At 42.3% G+C, this 22,833-nt stretch overlaps 1 protein-coding gene across 1 annotated transcript in view; it reads left to right on the top strand.

The window, feature by feature from the left end:
• The first annotated feature begins 6,380 nt into the window (after positions 1-6,380).
• Positions 6,381-22,833, top strand: part of SLC7A10 (solute carrier family 7 member 10) — a 44,224-nt gene continuing 27,771 nt past the window's right edge. Inside the window, exon 1 of the mRNA XM_082005493.1 lies at positions 6,381-6,571. Coding sequence (XP_081861619.1) covers positions 6,475-6,571 — 97 coding nt within the window. The 5' untranslated portion in view covers positions 6,381-6,474. The remainder of the gene's footprint in view (positions 6,572-22,833) is intronic.

Genomic DNA, 22,833 nt, shown 5'->3' with positions numbered 1-22,833 from the left:
GAAATATCTCTGAAGGGGTGATACAATTTGAATGTACGATGGCCCACTTCATACAGCTGGAAATTTTGGAATAGAGTTTTTGCACAGATATTTGAGTGTCCAACAGTTCATGCCTGAGGAATAATCCACCTAGAAAACAACAAACATTCTGCTCACCAGAATCTACGGATAAAAGCCTGCTGCTCAAAGGGAGCAGTGAAGTAACTGGCCCTGACTTTTCTGTACATTGCCAAAGTACTACACTTTATAGACGCTGTGGAGGGAGTTATTAACACTAGGTGAACCTCTGCTGTGTACAAGACCCACATTCCTCCTAGAGGAGCTCAAAACACAGCAATACTGCCTGAGGAATCTCCTGAGCTTCCTAAATCAGATTAAAGTTCCCAGATCTTGCAGAGGACCATGAAAGAGTGGCATCAGTTAGCCCAAACAGTCAGCCTTACCTACTAAGGCTCTTTCCAATGCATGCAATACTTTGCAGAATTCAGACTATATACTTCATGGTCAGAAACAACTCATCTCAGAGAGCTTCACAGAAGACCTGATTCTCAGCCTGCTTTTCCAATTATCTCATCCAGGTCCCAATTCAGCAAGCCTGGGACATACTCTTAAAGCTCAGCCCACTTAGAAGGCACTGTTGTAAACCTGAAGATCATGTATTTGCTGACTCCAGCTCTTGGTTACATTCCTGCCCCTTACTGACGTGAAAGAGAATCTTCCCAAAAACTTGAAACAAGAGAAAGACACAATCAAATGTTTTACTATAAACACAGACTTCCCACTGCCTTATTGCATGCCACAGGGCACTTTTGGTTAAAGATAGTTGCTGGATTTCCACATATATCCCTGCATTCGAGCACTCACACTAACCCTTATGGATCAGTGAAGGAGAACTCCATTTACCCTTTGGCACACCATGTTTAAATTGTCCTGGAGAGCAGTGCTTTGCTAGGGCAAGGCAGTGCAGGGCATGAAGGATCTTCATACTTGTTGCTAGAGAATGGCTCATACATTCTGGTTATTCAGCTCTCACATTATCATTTTGCAAGGTACAAACATAAAAGGACATTGTTTATAAACAATATCTGTTTTGAATTAATTTTGTAATAATCAAGAAGAATGATAGAAACATAAGCAACAAATTATTAGGATTATATTTAATCATAGGAATCACTTTTACCTGGTTCAGATGCTTAGCTAGTTTGCATGAGCTAATTAGCCTCTGTGACCTATTCCAGAACTGTTTTACACTTGGAGGAACCTTTTTCCTGTTGCCATTATTGCAGAGAAGAGTAGCTACCCAAAAAAATACACTCTGGACAATTTCCTCCTTTATTGGACTAGAGGAAAAGATTCTGCCTTCCCTTTTCAGATGTACGTTCCCCATTTTCTTGTTTACATACTGAAGAGTCACACACTAATGCAGCTTGCCCTACTACAGCTTTCTGAAAACACAGAGGTACAGTATCATTTTACTAAAAATACACGGAACACCATTTTTTCCACCTTTATCATACAGAGACTGAACATGACAGAGCAAGGTGATGGAGAATGGGATGCTTTCAACAAGTAACTGATCCACCTGCACCTGGCGACACTTAGGGTTGCCTGTTGGGACTCATTCACATTAAAGTGGAAAGGCTTCATGTGGTTCCCTCCCACTGATGTCACATCTTCCTGCTTGTATGCTTGCTCTTAATCCTAATGCCCTAGAAGTTTCTATACTACTACAGAAAGGTGTCAAAGCACAGAGTAACAGAAAACACCATAGTCCTGAGTCAGCCGTCAGCTGGCCAAATCCCTCTAACATGCTCTTGGCACAGGGTACATCCACAGGACAGTTCAGACCAGAGTCTCCCATATTTTGTATGGATGTAACAGGCTTTCCACAGACACTATTCAATACAGCAAACCTTACTCTCAAGTTTAGTATCACTTTAGTATACACTCAAGTAAAGAATCACTTCACAACCACATTAGTCTCCAAATCTCCTTTTGCTAAACCAGCCAGCCACTGCTTTCTTTAAAGATACTTGGAAGGATAAACTATCTTTTAGTGTAACTATTTCCCAGCTGTTGTTTATGGTGACCCCATTATATTCAAAGTTGAATTGTTTTAACAACTATGGTATGGTTTAGTTTTGTAAGGTTGGTTAGCTTTTAAGACAACCAAAATTTGTCTAAATGGTTACAAATATGGAGTGAGACTGGAAAGAACATCTACCATCATGGAGAGTCTTTATATTTCTTGTTCTCTTCCCATACACTTCATATACATTAAAGATCATATTCATTTGAAACCTCAGTCACAGCATCCCTTTGTAAATGGCATATTAATTTCCCGTTATTATTTCTTCTCAAAATACAAAACCCAAACTGCATCGTTTGGTCCTCTGTTTTTTTTAGACCATAAATAGCAATGAATGAAATAACTGGTTCCAACAACTTTAATAATTTCTGTACATTTCAGAACATGGAGAAAATGAGGACAAAAATAGCAACAAAAGAGAACACATGCAAGCTTCATTGCATCCTCTCTGTGCAGTTGCTATGCAGCAATTGCCTTCCTACAAAGAACTTTGGCTTTTTTGCTTACTAACATTTCGTCATTCAAGTAGATACAATTTGTTCAGATCCAAAACATTTTAAAAGAAGTTTTTGCTCAGAATGCTGTCTCAGATAACTACTAATTAGAATGTACATGCCCTCCGACTTGCTCATTTTGGAACTATATGAACAGTAGGACAGAATATACAACCTAAATAAGCAGCCAACACTACCACAAAAAGAGAAAAGTCTTCTCTTCACCCTCATGCAAAAAACACAATGAAACAGGCACTCAGCCTAAAAAAAAAGGGGGAGGGGGCACATTTTTTGGCAGTTAATGTGGGCAACCTTTGTCACTGCTGTCTCTTCCAACAGGTTTCTGGCCCACTGCTGTTTTACACTGCTGTGTTTTGCTATGGATGCAGGCATATCGAAAGCTCATGTTGTAAACAGCCACCTGCTTACTCCTTCAGCAATAGTAGAACACTTAAAACTTTGAAAAGGGAAGTTATTTATTATGCACACACTGGGGAAAAAACTCAGTAAATTGATGTTCTTTATATGGATTTAGGTAAAGAATTTATCCTCCTTCCAGGGACAAACAAGAAAAACGTGTCAGGGAAAGACTGGGCTGCTGCTGCTGCACAGCCACCAACCTTCTCCATCACCAACACAGCTGCACTCACACTACCTGGTAACTGGGCTAAACTTCTTACAAGCTTATTACCTGCACTAGGAAGTACTTTCTGGCAGAGGTACCACAAATAAGCACCTACCAAAATAATGCTATGTATCTTGAGAAAGAGACAATCACATACCTTTATCTTCATCTCCCAGGGCAAGGGTACAGGTCTCTTCAATTGGACATTTGTAAGATCCCTACATGGGTGGGTCTTCCCTATCAGAGGCCTCTATCATGGCCCTGGAAGCACACACTGCCTATTCCTTCTAGGAATAGTCCCACACAAAGGCAAGGGCATGGATGCATCCCTCAAGGATGACACTCACAGAATGGGACCTGGTGTTGAAACTGTAAGGTGTAATAGACAATATCCTGGCCTTGCTGAGCCACAATCAGGTGTGCCAGTTCATTAATGTTCCTGCTGCAAAAGGTTTCCTTGGGACAAAGCTGAGATTTCACCCCATGTTTTTTTCTGTGACAGCTCTGTTCTTTTAGCCTTGTTAAAGATGCACATGATGTGAAACTGGATAGGAAGACGGAATGCTTTTAAGGTTCCTCTGCTTTTCTCAATTTTAATGGTTTGTTGGCTACCTCTCCTAAGGAGAATTTTCTGGCACTTTTCTGTTAGGTTTTTCTTTTCTTATTACCAGTAAATATACTTGAAAACATGTAAGTCAAGTCACACAGTTGCACCTCATGGCTTTCAGCAAGGAGAAACCATTACAGAACAAAGTATTTATTTCAGCAGGCAGAGTGCACACATGTACGAATACTTAGCATTTTCCCTGGAAAAGCCCCCTAAACTGGCCAGAGTGTTTTTGAAAAAATAAAAATAAAAATCTTGCAGCTACTACACAGTTGAGTTGAAGATTATTATTAGAGTTAATTGAATTCTAATATTTGTTTTCATCATCCCACAGCCAGCACGCACTGTTCCTCACTAACCAGTGTAGGAGGGCTGACTGGGATTTTTATCTTCCACACAATACCACAAAGATTATACACATATTTCAGAGCAAACCAACATTTCTACCACAAAAAAAGAAACCAAGTACAGTGTCACCCTTCTAAGTGGTCATTCATTTAACAGACTTGGTGGCTGTTCTGTAAACGTTAATTGATCCTGAACTTCATTAGACTCTTAGAACTCAGCAATACAGTTAGTAACACCATTTATTCCCATATTTCTTGATTTTTGTACCTTTTTGATGAAGTACAATCTATTTTGTTCGCTTTTACAAAAGAAATAGACTGTCATAGACAACTTTCATGGAGTTAATCATAATGTCCATATGAGACTAACATGTAGAGACTTTCAGAGGCACTAGAAATTACTGGAGTTGCTACCAGTGGAAAATATAGTTCTGAAACAATCATTTATACCCCTAGAAGAAATACCTAAAATATCAGGTTACTTTTGAACATCTGAAACATTGTTTCTAGTCTTTGCATTTCCCTGTCTTTAAAAGGAGAACACTAGTACTGTTTACATAGTTCAGAAAGTAATTCTTCTTGTAAAATGCTTCCTTATAAAAAGTACATAGTAATTCAATAAAAGGACACTTTAGGAGAAGTTAGTGAGGCAGTTCATTTAGAAACAGTTCCACAGAGCAATAGATCAATGTAGGAAACAAGTGTCAGCCTCTGAAAATCAATACATCTTTCTATAACAGCTTCAGTAGAAAACAGCTTTATAAAGTAAAATCACTTACGATTATCAGTTTTGTAAGAATTGTCCACCAATTTCCTCAAACGATTTGCCAGTTTTCAGGTCATACTTTTCATTCTAAGGTCAAATAAAATCAGACTGATGTCACCACAGCAAACTTCCCACCTTCCTTCACTGAAGGACCAGACCTTCCTTCTCCCACACTTCCTTCTACCACATCCAATTTCCATCACTGCATTGGTTGCCCCACTGATGCACGCATCTCCTTCCCACACCTCCCAGACACCAGGTAACCTTCTTACAAAAATTTTCTAAGCTATGCACTTCCAGAATAGGTCAGCCACATGGGGATCCTCTCTCAACACAGAACTGCTCTCAGGAAGGTGTTCATCTTATATACAAGGAATGAACCAGGGCTTTCCATCAATAACACCTGGCTTGAGGGAAGAGCCCAGATTCCCAACCTACGATTTAACTTCCTGATTTCACCTAAGAGCAGAGGAGAAATCACCCATTAACACTCTTACGAAGGCAGTTTGTTCACAGAGCAAAAGATTTGTGAATTACTACATGACATGATTTCCTCACATTTACCTTGATATTCCCATGTTCTTGCTGCAATGAACTCTCCCAACATTTACACTCCATCTCCTGTGTGAGGAAAGGAAATCTTTATCACCGCCTTAAGCTTGCAGCAGATGACTCCAGCTGCAGCTCATCAGCCCGCTGCCTGCCCAGCAAGGCGCCTGGGCCCCGGGAGGGCCGGCGGGGACGCCCATGGCCGCAGGCGCCTCAGCACCAGCAGCTGCAAAGGAGCTGGTGCACACACAGGCTGGGGCTTAACTCCCTTCCGAGAACCAAGAGGGAAGGAGGAGGAAAGGAGCTAACGAGAAAAGCAAAGGCAGAAACAAAGCAGCCAGCCTTTGGGCATTGCCCTGCTGATTTTAACTATGATTGCTTGGCCACACGCTGTCAGGACTGATTACAAGCCATAAAATGTGGTTTTCTTCCTTTAAATTATTGCAACTACCACAACTAATAAAGCACAACAGTACATGGACTACCACCGGGAAGACTCATGTGGAGACAGCCCTGTGAAAGCGAGCCCTACATGCAGTTAGGTTGGTTGGCCATAAAAGTCATCCAAAGTGAGCTGTGGGCACACCAGGCCACCTGGGCGTTGGGACACACCCTGCTGCCTGACAAACCCAACGACCAAACTGGTCATCTGACGCTTGGCACTTACCAAACTCTGCTAAATTCGGTATTATTGCGACTGCTTCCCCCCGCTCCTCGGGGGACACGCTCGCAGGTTTCTTAGAGGTGGCTGTCACGCCCGGCACGCGCACCTGGTGCCACACACACGACCCTCCCGGGCACTGTGGCCCTGCGAGAGACCCGGGGGGGCCGGGGGACCCTCCGCCCGCTCCCCGCCGACGCCTCGCCTCAAGGAGGAGGCGACAACCCCAGCACCTTCCCGCCGCCGCCGCGCGCCCCCAGCTCGGACACCCACACACGGGGCGGGGGGGGGGGCGGCGCATGCGCGCGGCAGCGGGGCAGAGCGGCGCGGGCAGCGATGGCCGGCGGGGAGCAGCGCGGCGCGCCCGGCGGCCCCGAGCGGGTGGCGCTGAAGAAGGAGATCGGGCTGGTCAGCGCCTGTGCCATCATCATCGGTAAGCGCCCGCGCCGCCGCCCGGTGCCCCCGCGGGGCAGCGCGTCCTGCCGCTGCGCGCCCGCGGGCAGCGCTGGCAGCCCGTCCCGCTCGGCTGAGCCCCGCGGTGCGGCGGGGGCCGGGGGCCGGCCGGCGCGGCGAGGCACGGCACGGCGCCCGCGCGGGCAGGTGTACCGGAGCGGCAGTTGCTCACCCGCCACCGGTCCCGGGAAGGTCACCGGGCGATGCTGCATGGGACAGCGCGTCTCGGCCAGCGGTGAGCTGGGTGGAGGGACAACGCGGCAGTCGGGACGGCGTTTCCTTGACCCTGTAATGCACCGTCCTTGAGGTACCGACAAAATACGAGTAAAAGCCCCGTCTACCCCAGTCGTTCAGCTGACCGCAAAATCGTGAGATTTTCTGAAGTGTTTCCCCAGTGGCCTTTCGAGCTGTTAAGGCTTACGCAGCGCTCATTTCTAAGGCTAAAACAAAAGTTGCTGCTTTTATTTGAGATGGGAGGTTCTTCAGAAATGAGGGTGGCAGCTTGGGCTTTCAAAAAGCTGCCAGATATGCTGGGACCCACAATAGCTGTGCCGGAGTTGGCAGCATGGCCGTCGGCCGCGATGCGCTCTCCCACTTCCCGCAGATGATGGTCGTTGGCAGAGCTGCTGCCGGCCAGTGGGGCTGAGCCTGCTTCTCATGCGTCTCCTGGAACAGAGTCTAAACTGAGAAATCGGGGCAGGCTGGGCTCAGCACCTTCTCTCGACGTGCTCTGTCACCGCAGCCTTTGGGCTCGAGAAGTGGGGGCAAGCCTGGGGAGGAGCAGTTTCCCAGCCAAATGGAAGCAGCCAGTCCAAACACGGAGAGCCTCAAAACCCCACGGGAAGACCTAGCGGTTGCCTTGTCTGCCATGAGCTGTTGGAAAGACTTGCAGTGACAGTTGGGGCGAGGTCCGTGGCGGCACGGCGAAATGGCAATGGGCACGACAGGAGCTGCTGGGCCCCCCACGGGAATATGCTGTGCAGTAGCAGAATTGCCTGGGACACCCCATTGCATCTGTGCAAATGATGTCCCCAAGCTTGAGGAAGGGTACTTTGCTTCCTATACTTCCTATGGGTTGTCATATGGCAATTTTACATTTTTAGCCCCCTATACTTCATGCCCCGTATTTAGCTGGACAGGGTCTTGCAAAAAAAAAAAAAAAAAGGAGAGATTTTAATGCCATTGAATAGGATCTCTTGCATCATGGGTGAGGCTATTCTATAAAAGGAAACTATTTCATTCCGTTCCCGTAGTGAAATACTAAAATCTAATGGGTAGCTGTAACTGCGGTTTGTGGGAAGATGTGTTCTAGGTATGCAGACATACCTTTACATTGAATCCCTGGGCATATTTAAGGGTGAAAATCTAGTCTCTGGATCTCAGTGGAGCACAGATGACCTTGTGTAAGAGTGGGGTAGTTGGTATTCAGCGAGGCACAATGATGTGCACCGGGTAACCTGCAAGTAAGGCACTTCCAGGGTTAGGTATCACCTGAGTTGCTGGTGGCCATAGGGAAAACTTATGGCATCTATGTCATTTGTTAGTCCTGGTATTAGATAATTGTATCTCAAGACGGCTACCCAGCCCTTTCAGATCTCTTCCCAGTCAACCTTTCATCAACCTGACTCATTTGCAGCATGATGCAAGCAGAATATATATATATAGCTCTTATACAAAATTAATCTTATGAAACAGCCTGTTATCTAATCAAAAACATTTGAGTATGTAAAAACATTGACATTTATGGTAAGTTCTAGTACTGTCAAGTGGTTTAAGTATTAGAGGTTATCTGCATTGCCAAATAAAGCCTCAAAATTCTGCTGCAAATTCCCCCAGGTTTTGGTAAAAGAAGTTTGAAAAGCAAACCTGGGATCCTATTTTGGGGGTTGACTTGTTTGCATGCAGGTGTGTGAAATTACATCACATATTAAGTGCTAACAAAGTGATACATCGTAAGAGTTTAGTATAGTTTTGTAGATACATACTACATAAAACATTACAGCCTGTAATTAGAAGACACTGTAAATTATACCAAATCGGCTTGCAAGCCATTATTGGAGTTAAACAAGAGAAATCTTATTTAATACTCTTTCAACAAAAAACTAAACTACTTGATCTGAATTGGTATTAGGCAACCACTTAGCTCACAAATTTTCTGTATGATGAAATTTAACATAGGGGGAAGAGTTCTTTCCAAATGATTGAATGTGGGTGAAAAAATGGGTGCAGTCGCTGTCATAGCCTTTTGAACTGATGACAGACCATCTTATTTTGGCCATTATCATGGATTTCCCGTTTCTGAGTGGAGGAGGGAAACCCTTTTCCCTTCAAGGGTTTAGACATCAAACTCTTTGTCCCATGGCAAAGTCATACTGCTTGAGAACACCAAGAAAAAAGAAATCACTCTTGAAAAAAAACTCTCCTTGCTCTGCACAGAGCTAAAAGAAGATTATGCTCTCTGTTTTTCTTTAAATGTTCTTGTAGGTTATCTTTATTCAAATAGTGTATAAAAGTGCTGCAGATACAGAAAAAGTAAGAGGATATTTTTGCATTATCAAATAGAAGTTTGATACCATGATCTGCCAGCTTTACACCAAATGGTCTGTTTTAGCTGACTGCTCTACAATTCTAATCAGCTGCAGGATGGATATAGAGAATTGTAATATGCTAGTAAATAGTAACAGGAAGAGGAAACACAAGGGAGTATTTGGAAAATACTGTAAATATAAGCCTATAAATATGTGTTTAATAAGATTGTGGTTGCCTTCTATACACTAATTCTGCTTATTTAAAATAAAGCATTATATGATTTGCAGTTGGAGGGGAAAAAAAATCAGATTGTTTTCTGAGTGCTCTCTAGCACAATGAAATGAGGTGAAAGAGAAGGCTTGGAGGTGGGAGCACCATTATCTGGCATATTTGAGAGTATTCCAGTAATGTTGGGGTCTCTCAGTATTTCGTAGTCCGTTAGGACCACATGTAACTTCACAGCTGCATCTGAGGAAATGAAAAATACCTCTGGATACAGGTACATCACTTCATCCAGCTTAAATGTCACAGGTTTCTGGCTGCTAGAGCTAAGCAGATAGCTTAGCCTGCCCTGTGAACGCGGGGCGTGGGCTGGTTCGGGGAGCAGTGACTCTGTTACAGGAGGGCAGAAGCAGCCCGCATCCTGCCAGCTGCCCTGCAGCTCCCATAGCCTCTGCTAATGCCCTGCAAAACAAACAGCTGTTCCTTTTCAATCTTCTTTCCAAGTTTTGAACTATAGGACAATTTTCTTACCACTTTTACAACTGAGATATTTCTCAACATAATACATTGCTGTGCCATCTTAATACACTCACGAAACTCATCCTTTCAAATTTTTATCGTCTCTTTATAGAGGTTTGAAAGCCTTTGCCATGAGAAATACCAGTTCATCTAACAGAAAATATTCAGGAAAAATAGCAGAATAAAGTACATCAAATTAGGAATATATGCCTGTCCTATATCGACCCCATAGGACGTCTCCTACTTTCTCCCAGCAGCCTAGCTTTCTTGCAACACATAAGACTATCCTTCGTTACTTCATTATTTGTATTTTTTTAATTTTAATGCAAACAAGGCTAATTAGAGAAGAAAACTGTTTCCAAAGGTTGTTTCATGTTGAGGCAGAAGACCCCTCTTTGGAGTATCCTAATGTAAATGCAGGTACTAAATAAAAAAACTTTTTGTTTTAATGCTAAAAAGAGACTGATACTTAATGACTGTAAAAGTGAACCCAGTGTTTAGTAGTAGTAACAAATCTGTCTGGCAATTCATGTCTGCCACGGAATTTTGGAAAGCGCCTGAGACTTGCTATAGGAGTACCCAAACCACTCTGTCTCAAACGCTGTTATGTACAGTGAAAACAAATCTCTCACGGGCTCCAGCTATTAATAATCTTCTACTGTACTCAATTACACTGCAAATTAAGCTTGCCAATACTCAGATGAAGTGATACAGCTTAAAAAGTAGTAACATACATGCTTTATTATCTGTTAGATAATAATTTATAGATAGTGTATAATTGCTTGAAAACTGAATTAGTATTTATTTAGCAGACACAGAAAGCTATGCCATATTTAATTCAACAGTTATTTTATGCACTTTCTACATAGTTGGCTTTATATCTCATTTGTAGAACTATATGTGTAATTAAGATTATTGCACATGTATCTTTTCTATGAGCACAGGCATAGGAGCTATACAGAGAAACTCTTACTCAGTACCTTCAATGAGAGTTTTGCCTGTGTAGATGAAAAACTGAGAAGCTCCATGACTTGTCTCTGTGTAGTTTCTACCACAGTCCACTGTTCTTTAGAAAAGTACAAGAATTAGAAACAGCAGCCTGATTAACGTCTGATACCAGTCTGGTTCTTTTGGTCTGAATAACAAAATTCATTATTCTTACATTAGAAATGTACATTTAACTATATACACAGACTGCATGTATAAGACATTTAACAAGAGGTGTTTGACTGTTTAATACAGATCAAGTAGCTTAATATAAAACAAACAGTTAAACATCTCTTAAAACATTTGTTTTAGCAGCGTGTGAAACTGCATGAAAGTAGGCATAGTGTTGTACTCGCATTATGGTGAAGTCTGTTGTATACATGTGAATTATTTTATGTCAGGCTATGTAAGAGCCGTTAGAAGACCTACAAATTGAGCCACAATAAAATACGTCAGCTAAATACATTTCCTTATTTTGCTGAGCACCGGTCAAGTTATCTGCATCAGCTGACTTGGCGTAAAAAAATGTTTGCAGTGCTTATTCTACTCACATACGCTTGGTATAAGATCCCTTGAAAACCGGTTCCCAATTCAAGTCCAATGATCATATCAAAACCCCGTTCAGCTGGCCAGTGAGCAACATGTTCAGTTATTGCTACTTCTGGAAGTAGCTTTCTGGAATTTATCTGTCTATATCACCCAGAAAACAGCAGACACTCACTTTCTTCCATAGCTGATGTCAGTCAGCCACCTTAGGGATGGTCTCAGCAGAATGCATACAAGCTGAAAAGCTCCAAAACATCGGAGATGCTTCCTTGTGTCAAGGATGTCCTAGTATGTAGTGTAAATTACTGTCCACATCATGATAATTCATCAAGGAAATGACCAAATAAGTTTCCTTCGTTGTCATTATATCTGCCTGGCATTGTAGTTACTTACTAAAAATTGCATATGCATCTGCAGGGAAGTTTTCATTTGCATAAATATCACTTCCAAGGGCAGTGCTCCAAGGTAGCACCAAGTTCAGAGGTATAGTTGCCCTGGATGTGATTTTTTCCTCCTTGCCATTAGCAGGAAACTATACACCAGCCTTCCTGTATATCAATTCACTCTCTCCTTGCCGCTATGTCTCTTGCCGTTGTAACGTGCTCTAAATTCCACAGTCGGTCTTTATAGATAGAAACCTAGTACAGGATTCAGCAGGCTGCTAGCTTAACTCATGGAACGGGGAATCGCCTTCATACTCATCTTTTTCATAACATACAAGAACTTAAGAGGAAATGGACAGGTATTAATGCCAGCTGCTTGATGAATCCTCTCCCATCATGTTTCATATGCCACCATTGCTTAAGGAGACTGGTTATTGGTCATTGAATCAACTGGCACTCATCAGATCCATCTCTTCATCAAGTAACATATCAAATCATTAGATCATTCAGTCAGGCCCAATGGACTTCACTGGAGTAGTACCCAAGTTACAGGACTGCAGCAGAAAGAAAGGTGTATGAGAAAGAAAAAAACCACCCACATCTCTAGGTGATTTCCTTTGATTTCTGTGATCTTACCCAGGGAAAATGGTGGTGTTGCAGCAAGAATCTCCCTCTGAATCTGTGTGAGAGCATTTCACTTTTATAGCTAGCTGAAGTTTCAGGACACACTTTTGTTCACTGACTTGTGAGAGTAATACAGATTACTTCAGTGGTTCTCTCTCTCAAAAAAAAAGTGTTTCTAAAAAAAAAGAGTCTTCTTTATCTCTATTACTCACCTTGCTAACTAACATTTTGAGCACTCAGTTCCACATGGCACATGCTGACATAACACAAAGTATTTACACATACACGACTGATTTTTTTTTTTTTTCAGGGCAATAGTTCAGGATCTAGCTCTGGACTGTAGAGAAATGTAACTCAACATCTTGTCCTCTTATAAATGCAAACTATGGTTAAATAAAGGCAGCAGTCAATTTTTGTCCAAGATAAATGGCACATCTTCCTTACTAGCAAGAAACCACAAAGACACTTTTGAGGCACTTGTGAAGATTTTTCTCCATACGGTCCAGAGGCTTAGGCTCAAGTTCAAAACTACTGAAAATTACATGTCCATGTTCCATATGTACATTAAAGCTGATAGGTATCCGTAGCTTGGTATGATATCCAGTATGAAAAAGGGACGCATACTACTGAGAAAGATCAGACCCTGCATTTTCAAAGAAAGAAACCTACGGATGCCCATCCAAAATGCATCATGCAAGTTACATTTATGGTGTGATATGTTTTAGGCATTCTCATGTGATACCGTGTTCTCATGTTCTTCGAGGCTGTTCCAACATACAGTTATCCATCAGAATGGTTTGGGGTAGCCTTTCACATGAGTGTAGGGAGCTGAAAACAAGCTGCAGTTTCACTTGCAAGTAAAAACCATGGCAAAGTTCAAATTAAGCTTGGTAAAAATCCAGGGAGATCCTGCAGCTTCTCTGGGCTAGTGGCTTACCTCTGAGACTGAATTTACAGAGGGAAGCAAAAAGGAGCTCTAATTAGAAATTCCTGGCATAGGAAGAAAAAAAAAAAAGAAAAGAAAAAAGCTTTCACTTTATATTGTTCTTAACTGAGCCTTTCTGGACATAGAAGACCATTTTGTTTGTGCACAGATGTGCCTTTCTGCTGCAGTCTGTATCCAGGAGAATTCAGCATGTGAAGTCCCTCATGTACAATATGAAGATCAAGGGCCAAAACAGCAGTGAAAAAAACAAAGTAAAAAATGTCAGCATGAACAAATCCTTCCCATATGATCTTCCTGAGCAGCAGTAGGGCATAATGAAGATCTTTTGCACAAAACCCTCAATTTGTACTTTACAAAGTCAGTGATACTTGAGCAAAACTTGTGACATTTGTAACATAATTCTGTTTCCAGGTTATTAACTGTCAGGTATGCATTGACTGGTGTTTTTGGTTTGGATGGGTTTTGCTAGTTGGTTTTTTTCATTCTTACCTTCTAAAAAAGTAGAAAATTCTGATTGGGACACAATGACTCAGAAGACTGAAACAATAGGCTTTCTGGATGTCAGTAGTTTAGATACCCTGCAACAGAAACTCCCCTTCTCTCTTGATAGATGAAAAAACAAAGGTAGCATCCTTTGGTAGTGTCTTACTCCTGATCTGGCAGTACAGTCCCTGCTTTCAGTGGGGCCATAAATCTCCACTCGTGTTCCCTTTTCCTGTGCCTTGCAGCTCATTTCCTTCTAGCATAATGTAGCCTTTTCTGTTGAGAAAGTCTGTTCTGCTTTGGCAGGCTCACAACAAGCAGAAGTGGTTTGGTAGAGGTTTAGCTTTTTTGTGTTTGGAGCTTTTTGTGTGCCAGACTTTTCCTTTCAAGACCCCGTTTTTTGCTGGGCTGGGGGGGGAGTTTCTACTGGCTGCCACACTTTTTTGTCATCTTGATTGCAGCATGATAAAATGAGAAGGCATTTGTCAGTACCAAAGTGCCCCAAATACAAAACATCCTACCAGTGTTGGGTTTTTTTATGCTGGTCCTGAAAAACCCAGAAGTCTCCCAAAGAGTTCTTTAGCAGATGTTCCATGACAAAGAGCAGGGAGCCAGCAATCCAGCATGGACCAAGCATCTCAGCATCCTAATTCCTTTGTAAATGGCTGTATCCATCTCTGCACAGTGAGAAAGCATAGAGAATATGCAAGTCCTGTTCTCCTGCAGAGGAAAGCCATATACAGGGGTAAATACATTTCTTCACATGCCAGCCTCCACAAAATCTCTTTACGCAGTATTAGTTTATTCTTCTGATGTGTTCTTCTGGCACTGGCCTCTGCAAGTCAGGGCTGAAAAGCAAGATTAGGGGAGTGGTTGTCTACAAATTGTTCCCATCCTCAGGAACTTGCAGATTTTGGCTTTCTGATTTCAGGGTAATGAATGATGCAATCTAGTGTTAGGGTAAGCCAATTAAATTCTTGCTCCTGGATATGGGTCATCATCTCGTTCAGACAATAGAGACAAATTCCACTGGATCTCAGAGAAGGAAAGATGGAGAGGAATATACTGGTGATGTTTAAGCCTGAGGAATTTCTATATCACTGAGTAATGGAATAACCCCTATGGCTGAATTGCTATGATTCATTTAACACTTTCTTTAGTACAAATACTTAAGGAAAAATGAAATCTTTCTCCATCTGAAAATTAAGTTGAAATTTTTTATCTGATCCTTAAATACTGTTGTAATCACACTTCAAACATGGGGCTTCAAGATCAACGGTGTAAAACAGCATTAAAAATCAGTAAGACTTCAGAAAGGTTACTTCTGACTCCAAGAAATAGGTCAGTGATCTGGATGAGTGGCAGTTTTTCTGCTGTGAAAAACAATAGCTCTTTCATCAGTTATATGAAGCTGCATAATCTAGATCAGGCCAAACATCTTAATATACCACAAAAATTATGTTTGAACAATGTAAGGACTTTATTTAGAGTCACAAAAGCCAGGAAAAATCATGTTAAGGAAGAACCTCATTCTGTTGAATACACTGGGTCAGAGAACTAGAATCCACAATATTATATGATCTATGACAATGAATGTCAAAGGCTGCCCATCACAAAACCTCTAGTTCACCTGTGACACTGGACAACTCACAGACATATTAATTATGCTACATTAACTCTGGGTCAGATAATCACACAGGGATGAGCAGTCAGGCTAGAAAATGTTGCTCTCTGTAAGTACAGAGATGCATTCAGACAGTGGAGGACAGAAGTTGAACTCTGAATACTGAAACGCCTTCTCTATAATTTAAGCAGTTTTGCAAAAAGGTCATTGCACTTGAATACATGGATATGATGTAATAAGGTACAGGTCTGACAAGAAAAAGCATCGTTAGTTGGCTGGTCTGTCGTAGTTCCTAAGTGCCTTCCGTCTTTTTGCTGTTACATTGTGCAACCACCATGAGACAAGGAGAAAAAACTATTAGCCTGTGTCATATATGATGGGTTTTTAATAGTCCCATACTGTGCTGTGAGATCGCTCCTGCTCGGGCCCCGAAGGAAGGCTGATGAATCCAGAAGTGTTCCTTGCCTCCCTGCCAACCCATGCCTTGGAAAGGATCAATATGTGCTTCTCCATAAACATGAAAATAATGACTGACAAGGAATATGAGGACTTACAGCTTTAAGCTGTGTGCTTTTATATCACAAAAATTCATCCTTTTGTACAAAACACCCAAGGGATCAGTTTTTCTTAGGGAGTTGCAAGGAATGGACTGAGAAGAATGAAAATGAGGGGTTGAGTTCCTTCTCTAGATTATTTAAAAATTCTTTAGCAGCTCTCTTGAGAGCTTAATAGAACAGGGTTTGCTTATTTATTTTTAGGGAGGTCATCTCAGACTATATTTCATTTCCATTTCCCCATGACCTTTTTTTTTTTTTTTCACTGCCCAGATTTTATCCTGTTTTGATAGCAGCCTTGTTTCTTTGGTGGTTGGGGTTTCAAGTCTTGTTTTATCACTAATTTAAAACAATGCACACAGTTCTGATGTCCATGAAAGGGAGATGAAACCATTTCAGAAACAGCATTCTAGGACTCCATAAACACAAAAGTTTCGTTGTTTCTGATACTCCTAAATGCAGTCTGAAAACTTGATAAGCCATACACTTTGGAAACATAAATAATCAGCTCTTTTTATAAGTGTCTTGAAAATAGTAATAGCATTAGTTAGTACAAGAGAGCAGAAAGTATCCAAGCTTGTTAAGCTTCCAAACACTGTACTTAGACTCAAGGAAATTAAAAAATAGCTGAATCAATATTTTAAAGAATAAGGGAAAGACGTATTTGATTCTGGATGGTGTCCTCACATGCCTACCCTTCAGCTTGGAAGGGATTTCTATTTGTATGCTAGAATTAAAATATTTGTAGTTAAAAAAAAGCTGACGACTACTTTTTTGTACTACTGCTAGTAGGTCTTGTTGCAATAAAGCCATTTCTTACGGTAAACTCTGCCAGAGACCAGTGGGACACAATGTCTACATGTTTGTTGGTTGTGGACACGGCCAGTTCCCTGGCAACCATTAAGATTTAGGCGGACTATTACAAAAGGTACCCCAATCCTGTACATATTACAAGTGCATACAGAAGGACTAGCTCCCCTTTGCGTGCTTGGGTTCCCGACGGAAGATTAAAGACCCTTTTCTTAACAGGTCCCAAGTGCCTCAAATCCTACTGAAGTCAACAAGAGCAGGGGACTTGACTGCCTCACAGAATCAGGCCTTAATTTAAATTAAAGCAGCTAGGTATGAAGCACATTAATCCTTTATTACCCACATACCTGAGCAAAGCTGACAGTCATACTACAGTGAAGTTGGGCGAGAATGGACCATGTTGTGTTCAGGTTACACAGCACAGTGCAATGGCAACAAGTGTAATCTGTTTTCATTAATTAAAAGTTATAGGGAGCCAGTCTTGTACACTCCTTTTACCACAAATCTAACAACGAAAACACTTGTTGAACAAACATGGTCAGGGCACAGGAGCTGCTCCAGCATCCCAGCTGCCCTTTGCAGCAGGTAGGGATCGTCTTCTCAATTCCGGAGACAGGGAAAGTGGTGCACAAAGGCCAAGAGGAGCAAATTCCCTTCCAGGCACCAACTTGCAGAACCTCCCTGAAGACAGGTCTCTGAATACACCATCTATTGAAATCCCTGCATTTCCCTTTGTGGCCTTCTGAGATAGTCCAAGGACTTCTCAGCTGAGATTTAGCTGCTCAAAAGCACCAGAACTGAAAAAAACCCAAACATGACAAAACTTCTGTAAAGTGACATTTATAAAGAAGCTACTTCAAGCAGAGGACTATTGCTTTAGGAAGCTAGGGAAGAAGAAAAACAAGACAAATCAAATGTCTCTGATCTGTGGTGGAACTGTAACAGAAAGTGTATTGTAACCGCCATCCTATACATTGCAATGGCAGGGGTGTTCAGGTGTATTTTGCAGGATTAGCAAATTTAATTCCATATTTCTGTGTACTCAAAACATTCTGTAAACAAGTTTTTCCACCCAGGGGGAAGGAGTGACATTTTGTTGTTGAAATTTTTATATAGCTGGTCAACTGCTTAGACAAACCTGGTATATAAAGACATCAGTGAGAAACATGAAGTCTACTAATTCTGAAGATACTTCATTTCAAGAGCTAGATGTGGTATTTGCTAATACAGGATTCATATGCACAAAAGCAATTTATATAGTAATATTGCTAACTCTTGAGAACATATCACAACAGGTCTGGCATTTTCCTTAAATTCCCAGATCATAGATATTTAAGAGCTTCAAAAAAAGGTGCCATTTCTTTTGGAAATCAAGAAGTTTCTAGTTCTTGTTGGTAAAATTATCTAAATATATTCCTTAAAAATAAATAAAGGATTTAAAAATGAAGTCAAGATACGAGTCAGCACCAATTTCTACATAAGCGAGCATTGTAAGTGATGCCTGTAGAATCTGATATGTATTTGTAAATCTCATTTGAACTCAGGTTGAGCTAGTTACCAAAGTGCACTTAAAATTAAGTGCAAGCTTTAAATCAAATATTATTGTGCAATAGTTGTGCACACCCCAGGAAGCATATATACGATTTTTTTTGCATTCCACCTCAGCTTATTGACTATAGTGAAACATAAGCCTGTCTTTGTATTCCTTGCTAAAACGGAGACAAAGCCCTTTAGAGATACAATGATACCATGCTGATAGAGGTAAAACTAACTACACCAGAATTTGCTAACACAGATTTACAACCAGAAGAATGTAAACCTGAGAGCTGGAATGATTTCCAATCAAGGAGCTGTGAAACCTGCAAGAACAGCAAAGCCTGCTAAAGAGCTCATGTCTGTTTACATCTGCATCCAAAATAAGGTTTGTGTAAGATCGCAAATTATGGCAGTAGAGGTTATAGGAGATTCTTAATCAATCTTTTTTCACAATAATGTAACCTGAGCTGTAACACAACAGTTGGTGTATTTGCATGGCTTGTTACTGCTATTTTCATCTTGCTTTGTTTTAAATGTATATTGCCTGGAATTTCAATTCAGGAAGACACATTCAACATTTAACCCCTTTACTGTTCAGGACAATATTGAAGACTAAGCTTTACCTTAAAAGTTTAACATACTTACTTAAATTCCCATTATACCCCTTCAGAGACTAAGGATAAAGTGATGCCTAGTTTAGAGATGTTCTTCTTAATAGATCCCAGGCTATAATGTCACAGGTTTGCAGAAGCTACATAAGAACGGTCCAAAAATCCACCAGCTGGCCTGAGTCTCAGCGCACTTTTGCAGGGCTTATCTCTGTGGGGTCAGAGCAAAAGGCATAAACCCCAATACTTGGAGAGAAAATCAGAGGCAAGAATGGGAGTTAAGTTTTGCCTTATTTACAGCTGAGCAAATCAGTTCAAGCTGTGTCTTTTCTCCAGACCTGCTCATTCCTGTAATCCTGTTCCGTGAGTCCCCCCATGTCCCTTTGCTGCTGCGGAGCCCTGGGGCAAACACGGCTCACCTGTGGGTTCTCGGTAGCTGCAGCTGAGGGTTGAAAGGGCACCAATGCATGCAAACAAAGTTTTTAATTTGCGAAGAGGAATGTTTTTCCCAGCAAAAACCCGCACAGTGGTGCTGAGCGAGGTAAGCAGGAAGGTGCCGCAGTGGCTGCGGAGAAGGGTGAGGGTCACAGAGACGGTGCCAGCTTCCAGGCTGGTTTCTTCTGCTAGAGCATAGGCTTGTCTAACAAAAAATATCCTGTGCACTTGTATTAGTGTACTGTGTAACTCTTGAAATTGCATACTGCCATCTTATTTCATCTTTCTAATTAGGCAAATGAGGATACTTCCATGAGGACTGACAGCTTTCAGGATTGGACAGGAAGAGGCTTTCCCACTGGGCAGCAGTTGCTCATAAATTTTCCAGACTGTTCGAGTAATCTGTTTACCGGGCTCAGTCACAATAAGCGAGAGAATAGAGCTAGGGGGAAGGAAAAAAAGGAAAAAAACAACCCCCACAGCATTTTCCATGAAACAAATTAATGCTTCAAAGATGGTGCGAGGGTCCCTGCCATTGACATGAATAAGGATGAAAAGTCTGGACTAGCAAAAAGCTGTATCTGTGGTACTGACCTTGTCTCATCCACCGCACTCCTCAACACAGCGGAACTCTTTGGCTGTTAGTAAAGCTAAGTTGGTGAGCTTTACAGCAGCATTTTGTAATTGCTTTTCTTCTTGATAAATACTGAAAATCGTTGCAGGTGCAGAGAGCAGCGTGAGAGCCATCCCAGAGGCGCAGCTGTCATTTGTGGGATTTCTCAGCCAAGGGATAAACATTAAATCAGCTGCATGGGCTGGCATCTGCCTCGTACGCCGCTACGGGCAGACCTTGCTCCGCTATCAGTTGCTTTCCTTAAAACCAGGATTTATGTGGTACTAATCAATCATGCAGTGTCCTAGAGAAGACCCCCACCTCCTCCAGCGTGTGTGCAGGGCAGGGCATTAGGAACTGCCCGTTTCTACATCAGGGGATTTAACGACACATTTCTGCCGTTTGCAGGTAAAATTCCAAGTGAGGATATTGAGGTCCAGAGCACACAGAAAGCAGATGTCGGAAGGATAACAAGGGCTAATACAGCATAAAGCTGCACTATTTATAGAGAGCAGTGTGCAGTGCTGCACTTTCTTACCAGGGTGGCCCAGGCATTTTAGGAAAGTTAGAGGGTTTTCCCCCACATCCCTCTCACAGCACCAAGGTAGGTTTGGCATTCAGTTTCTCTTTAGAAGACTGGAAGGGTTGAAGCCTTCTTTAATGCCACAGGACTGCTTTGCTTCAAGAGTCACTCAGGTCACTTTGCTTCAAGCTCCTTTATGTGCTCAAGTCCCACAGTCAAGAGGGTGGTTCGAGGTCCTGTTCCCCACAGCCCCCTGCACCACTGCCAGTGGTGATGCAGTGGAAACTCCGCACCCCTCCATTGGGACCCCCTCGTCTTCACCCGGCAGCACTGCCCTGCCATAAACCCTACTCAAGGTGCCTGACATCAGGGAAGAAGCAGGAAAGGAAGGTGCAATATGGAGCTCGGCAAAGGTGGCCGGCAGTAATCCCTGCCTGGGCACAGCCCTGCTACTGCACAGGCTGCTTTCGGAGCAGCAGCGTGCTGGAGCTCACTCGGTGTTACTCCTTTGAGAATATATCCCAAGGAAAATGCCACCTAGTCCCTAGGAGAAGGCTTTTCCAAATATTTCTGCCGTATCGCTGCAGCGTACAGAGAAGGGCATGGGAGGCTGAGGTTTGCTCTCTGTGGTAATGAAATGCAGCCCACATATCCCAACACTGGCAAGAGAAAAGGAGAACAAGTCAGAAGTTAAGGAAGTAGAGAAACCAGACCAAGTACAAGAGTCAGAACAGAGGAGCAGGAAATAAAGCAGTGGACTGCGTGCCTGAAAAGAGCAGACAGAGCCTGCAGCTGGTGAAAGGATTAGCAGAATAAAAGGAGTTCTCAATTTAGAACAACAACAAAAATCCTATCATACAGGCTTTAACTTCTCCTTTGATACAAACATTTGCAGCAGCGTTACTCAAATAAAAGAGAATAAAACCATGCACTAGCAGATGTCCGTCTTCTCCTTTATTATTTCACATGCTCCTAAGAGGCCTGATCCCCAGCATCTCCTGACCACTTATCTACCTTAGTGCAGGTCTGTCCTCTGCATACATCATCGAAGTGTCTGGCCTCCAGCACGGGGAGGCATTATGCAGGTAGGGACCAGCACTGACTGATGGGGACAGCCATGTCTCTTTCCAGGTGCTCAGCCGGGCCCTGCAATTTTGAACACCCAGATTTGTAAATTAATCTGTCGCACCCAGCATATGCCCATGTGCATACCCAGGAGAGCATGATGCTTGCAAGCCAGAGAATGGGATCAGAGTTTCCAGTGCTGTTTTTGGTTAAGGGAGCATTTGCATTTGACTCTAAGTACTATAGTGATAATATCCCACATCATATCTTTTGTGGTGAGGTCTTTACAGTACAGATGTGCCCTTCCCACAGGTACAGTCAGCACCTGCCAATGTAACCTCATTTGAATGCTGTTCAAGCAGCAGATTATTTTGTGACAATCACGCTACCAAAGCAGAGGTTTAAAAGCTTTCTTGATGAAGCTTTTCTTGGCTAGCCTTCTTCTGTAGAAGAAAAGCATAAATTATCCCTAATTTTACAAAAAGAAGATAAAAGAGCATCCCCTTTCAGAAAGGTAGAAATTTTAAACTGCCACGTTTTCTGTTCTTTAGCTCTTGGGTACCTTGGCAGAGGTTGGGCTACGAATAGTCTGAGCTTGGTCAGCCTCATCCAGTAAGCAGCAGGCTTCAGCTGAACAGCAAAGCACTGCGGTCCCATAAATGCAGCTTGCAGGTTTTGCAAGTAACTGCTCTCCTTGAAGACCGCTTTCCATTGCTGGTGGAAAGTGATTCCAAACTAACAGCTATTATTAAGCAGTTTATACACCTTAAGCCACAGCCAAATGTGCAGGTTACTACTTTTAAGGAACTATTCAAATGGCCCCAGATATATTAAAGGTCTCGGGAAGACTGAGGTTAGCGCTTCTCACAAATTTTTTTGATTCCTCTTCTCTAGATTGTGAATTTTTCATCTAATTGCAACACAGCTGCCTAACACACCCCCAAAATCACCACAATGCGGCCATCATGTGCAAGTGGTATCCACTTGGTAGTTCTGCTCATCGGTGCTCCTTGCAATTTAATCGGTCTTAACGTTTTCTTAAAATAGCAAAGACAAGAAAACAGAGGTTCTTCTCTCTCAAGGGAAAGCTACGTGCCACCGTCTTGCAAACAGGTTGATCACAGTAGCACAGGGAAAGCAGCAAACCAAAAATGTGACAGCCGCAATAGTATTTATTCCCTAACATTCAGGTTACGAGCGATAGTCCATGCACGCTGCAGCTCCCCGAGTGAGCC

Source organism: Phaethon aethereus (genome assembly GCF_964289735.1).
Source record: "Phaethon aethereus genome assembly, chromosome: 13".
In the NCBI taxonomy this organism is placed as follows: domain Eukaryota; kingdom Metazoa; phylum Chordata; class Aves; order Phaethontiformes; family Phaethontidae; genus Phaethon; species Phaethon aethereus.
The sequence above is the reverse complement of the archived record's forward strand: the minus strand, read 5'-3'. Positions and strand labels throughout refer to the sequence as shown.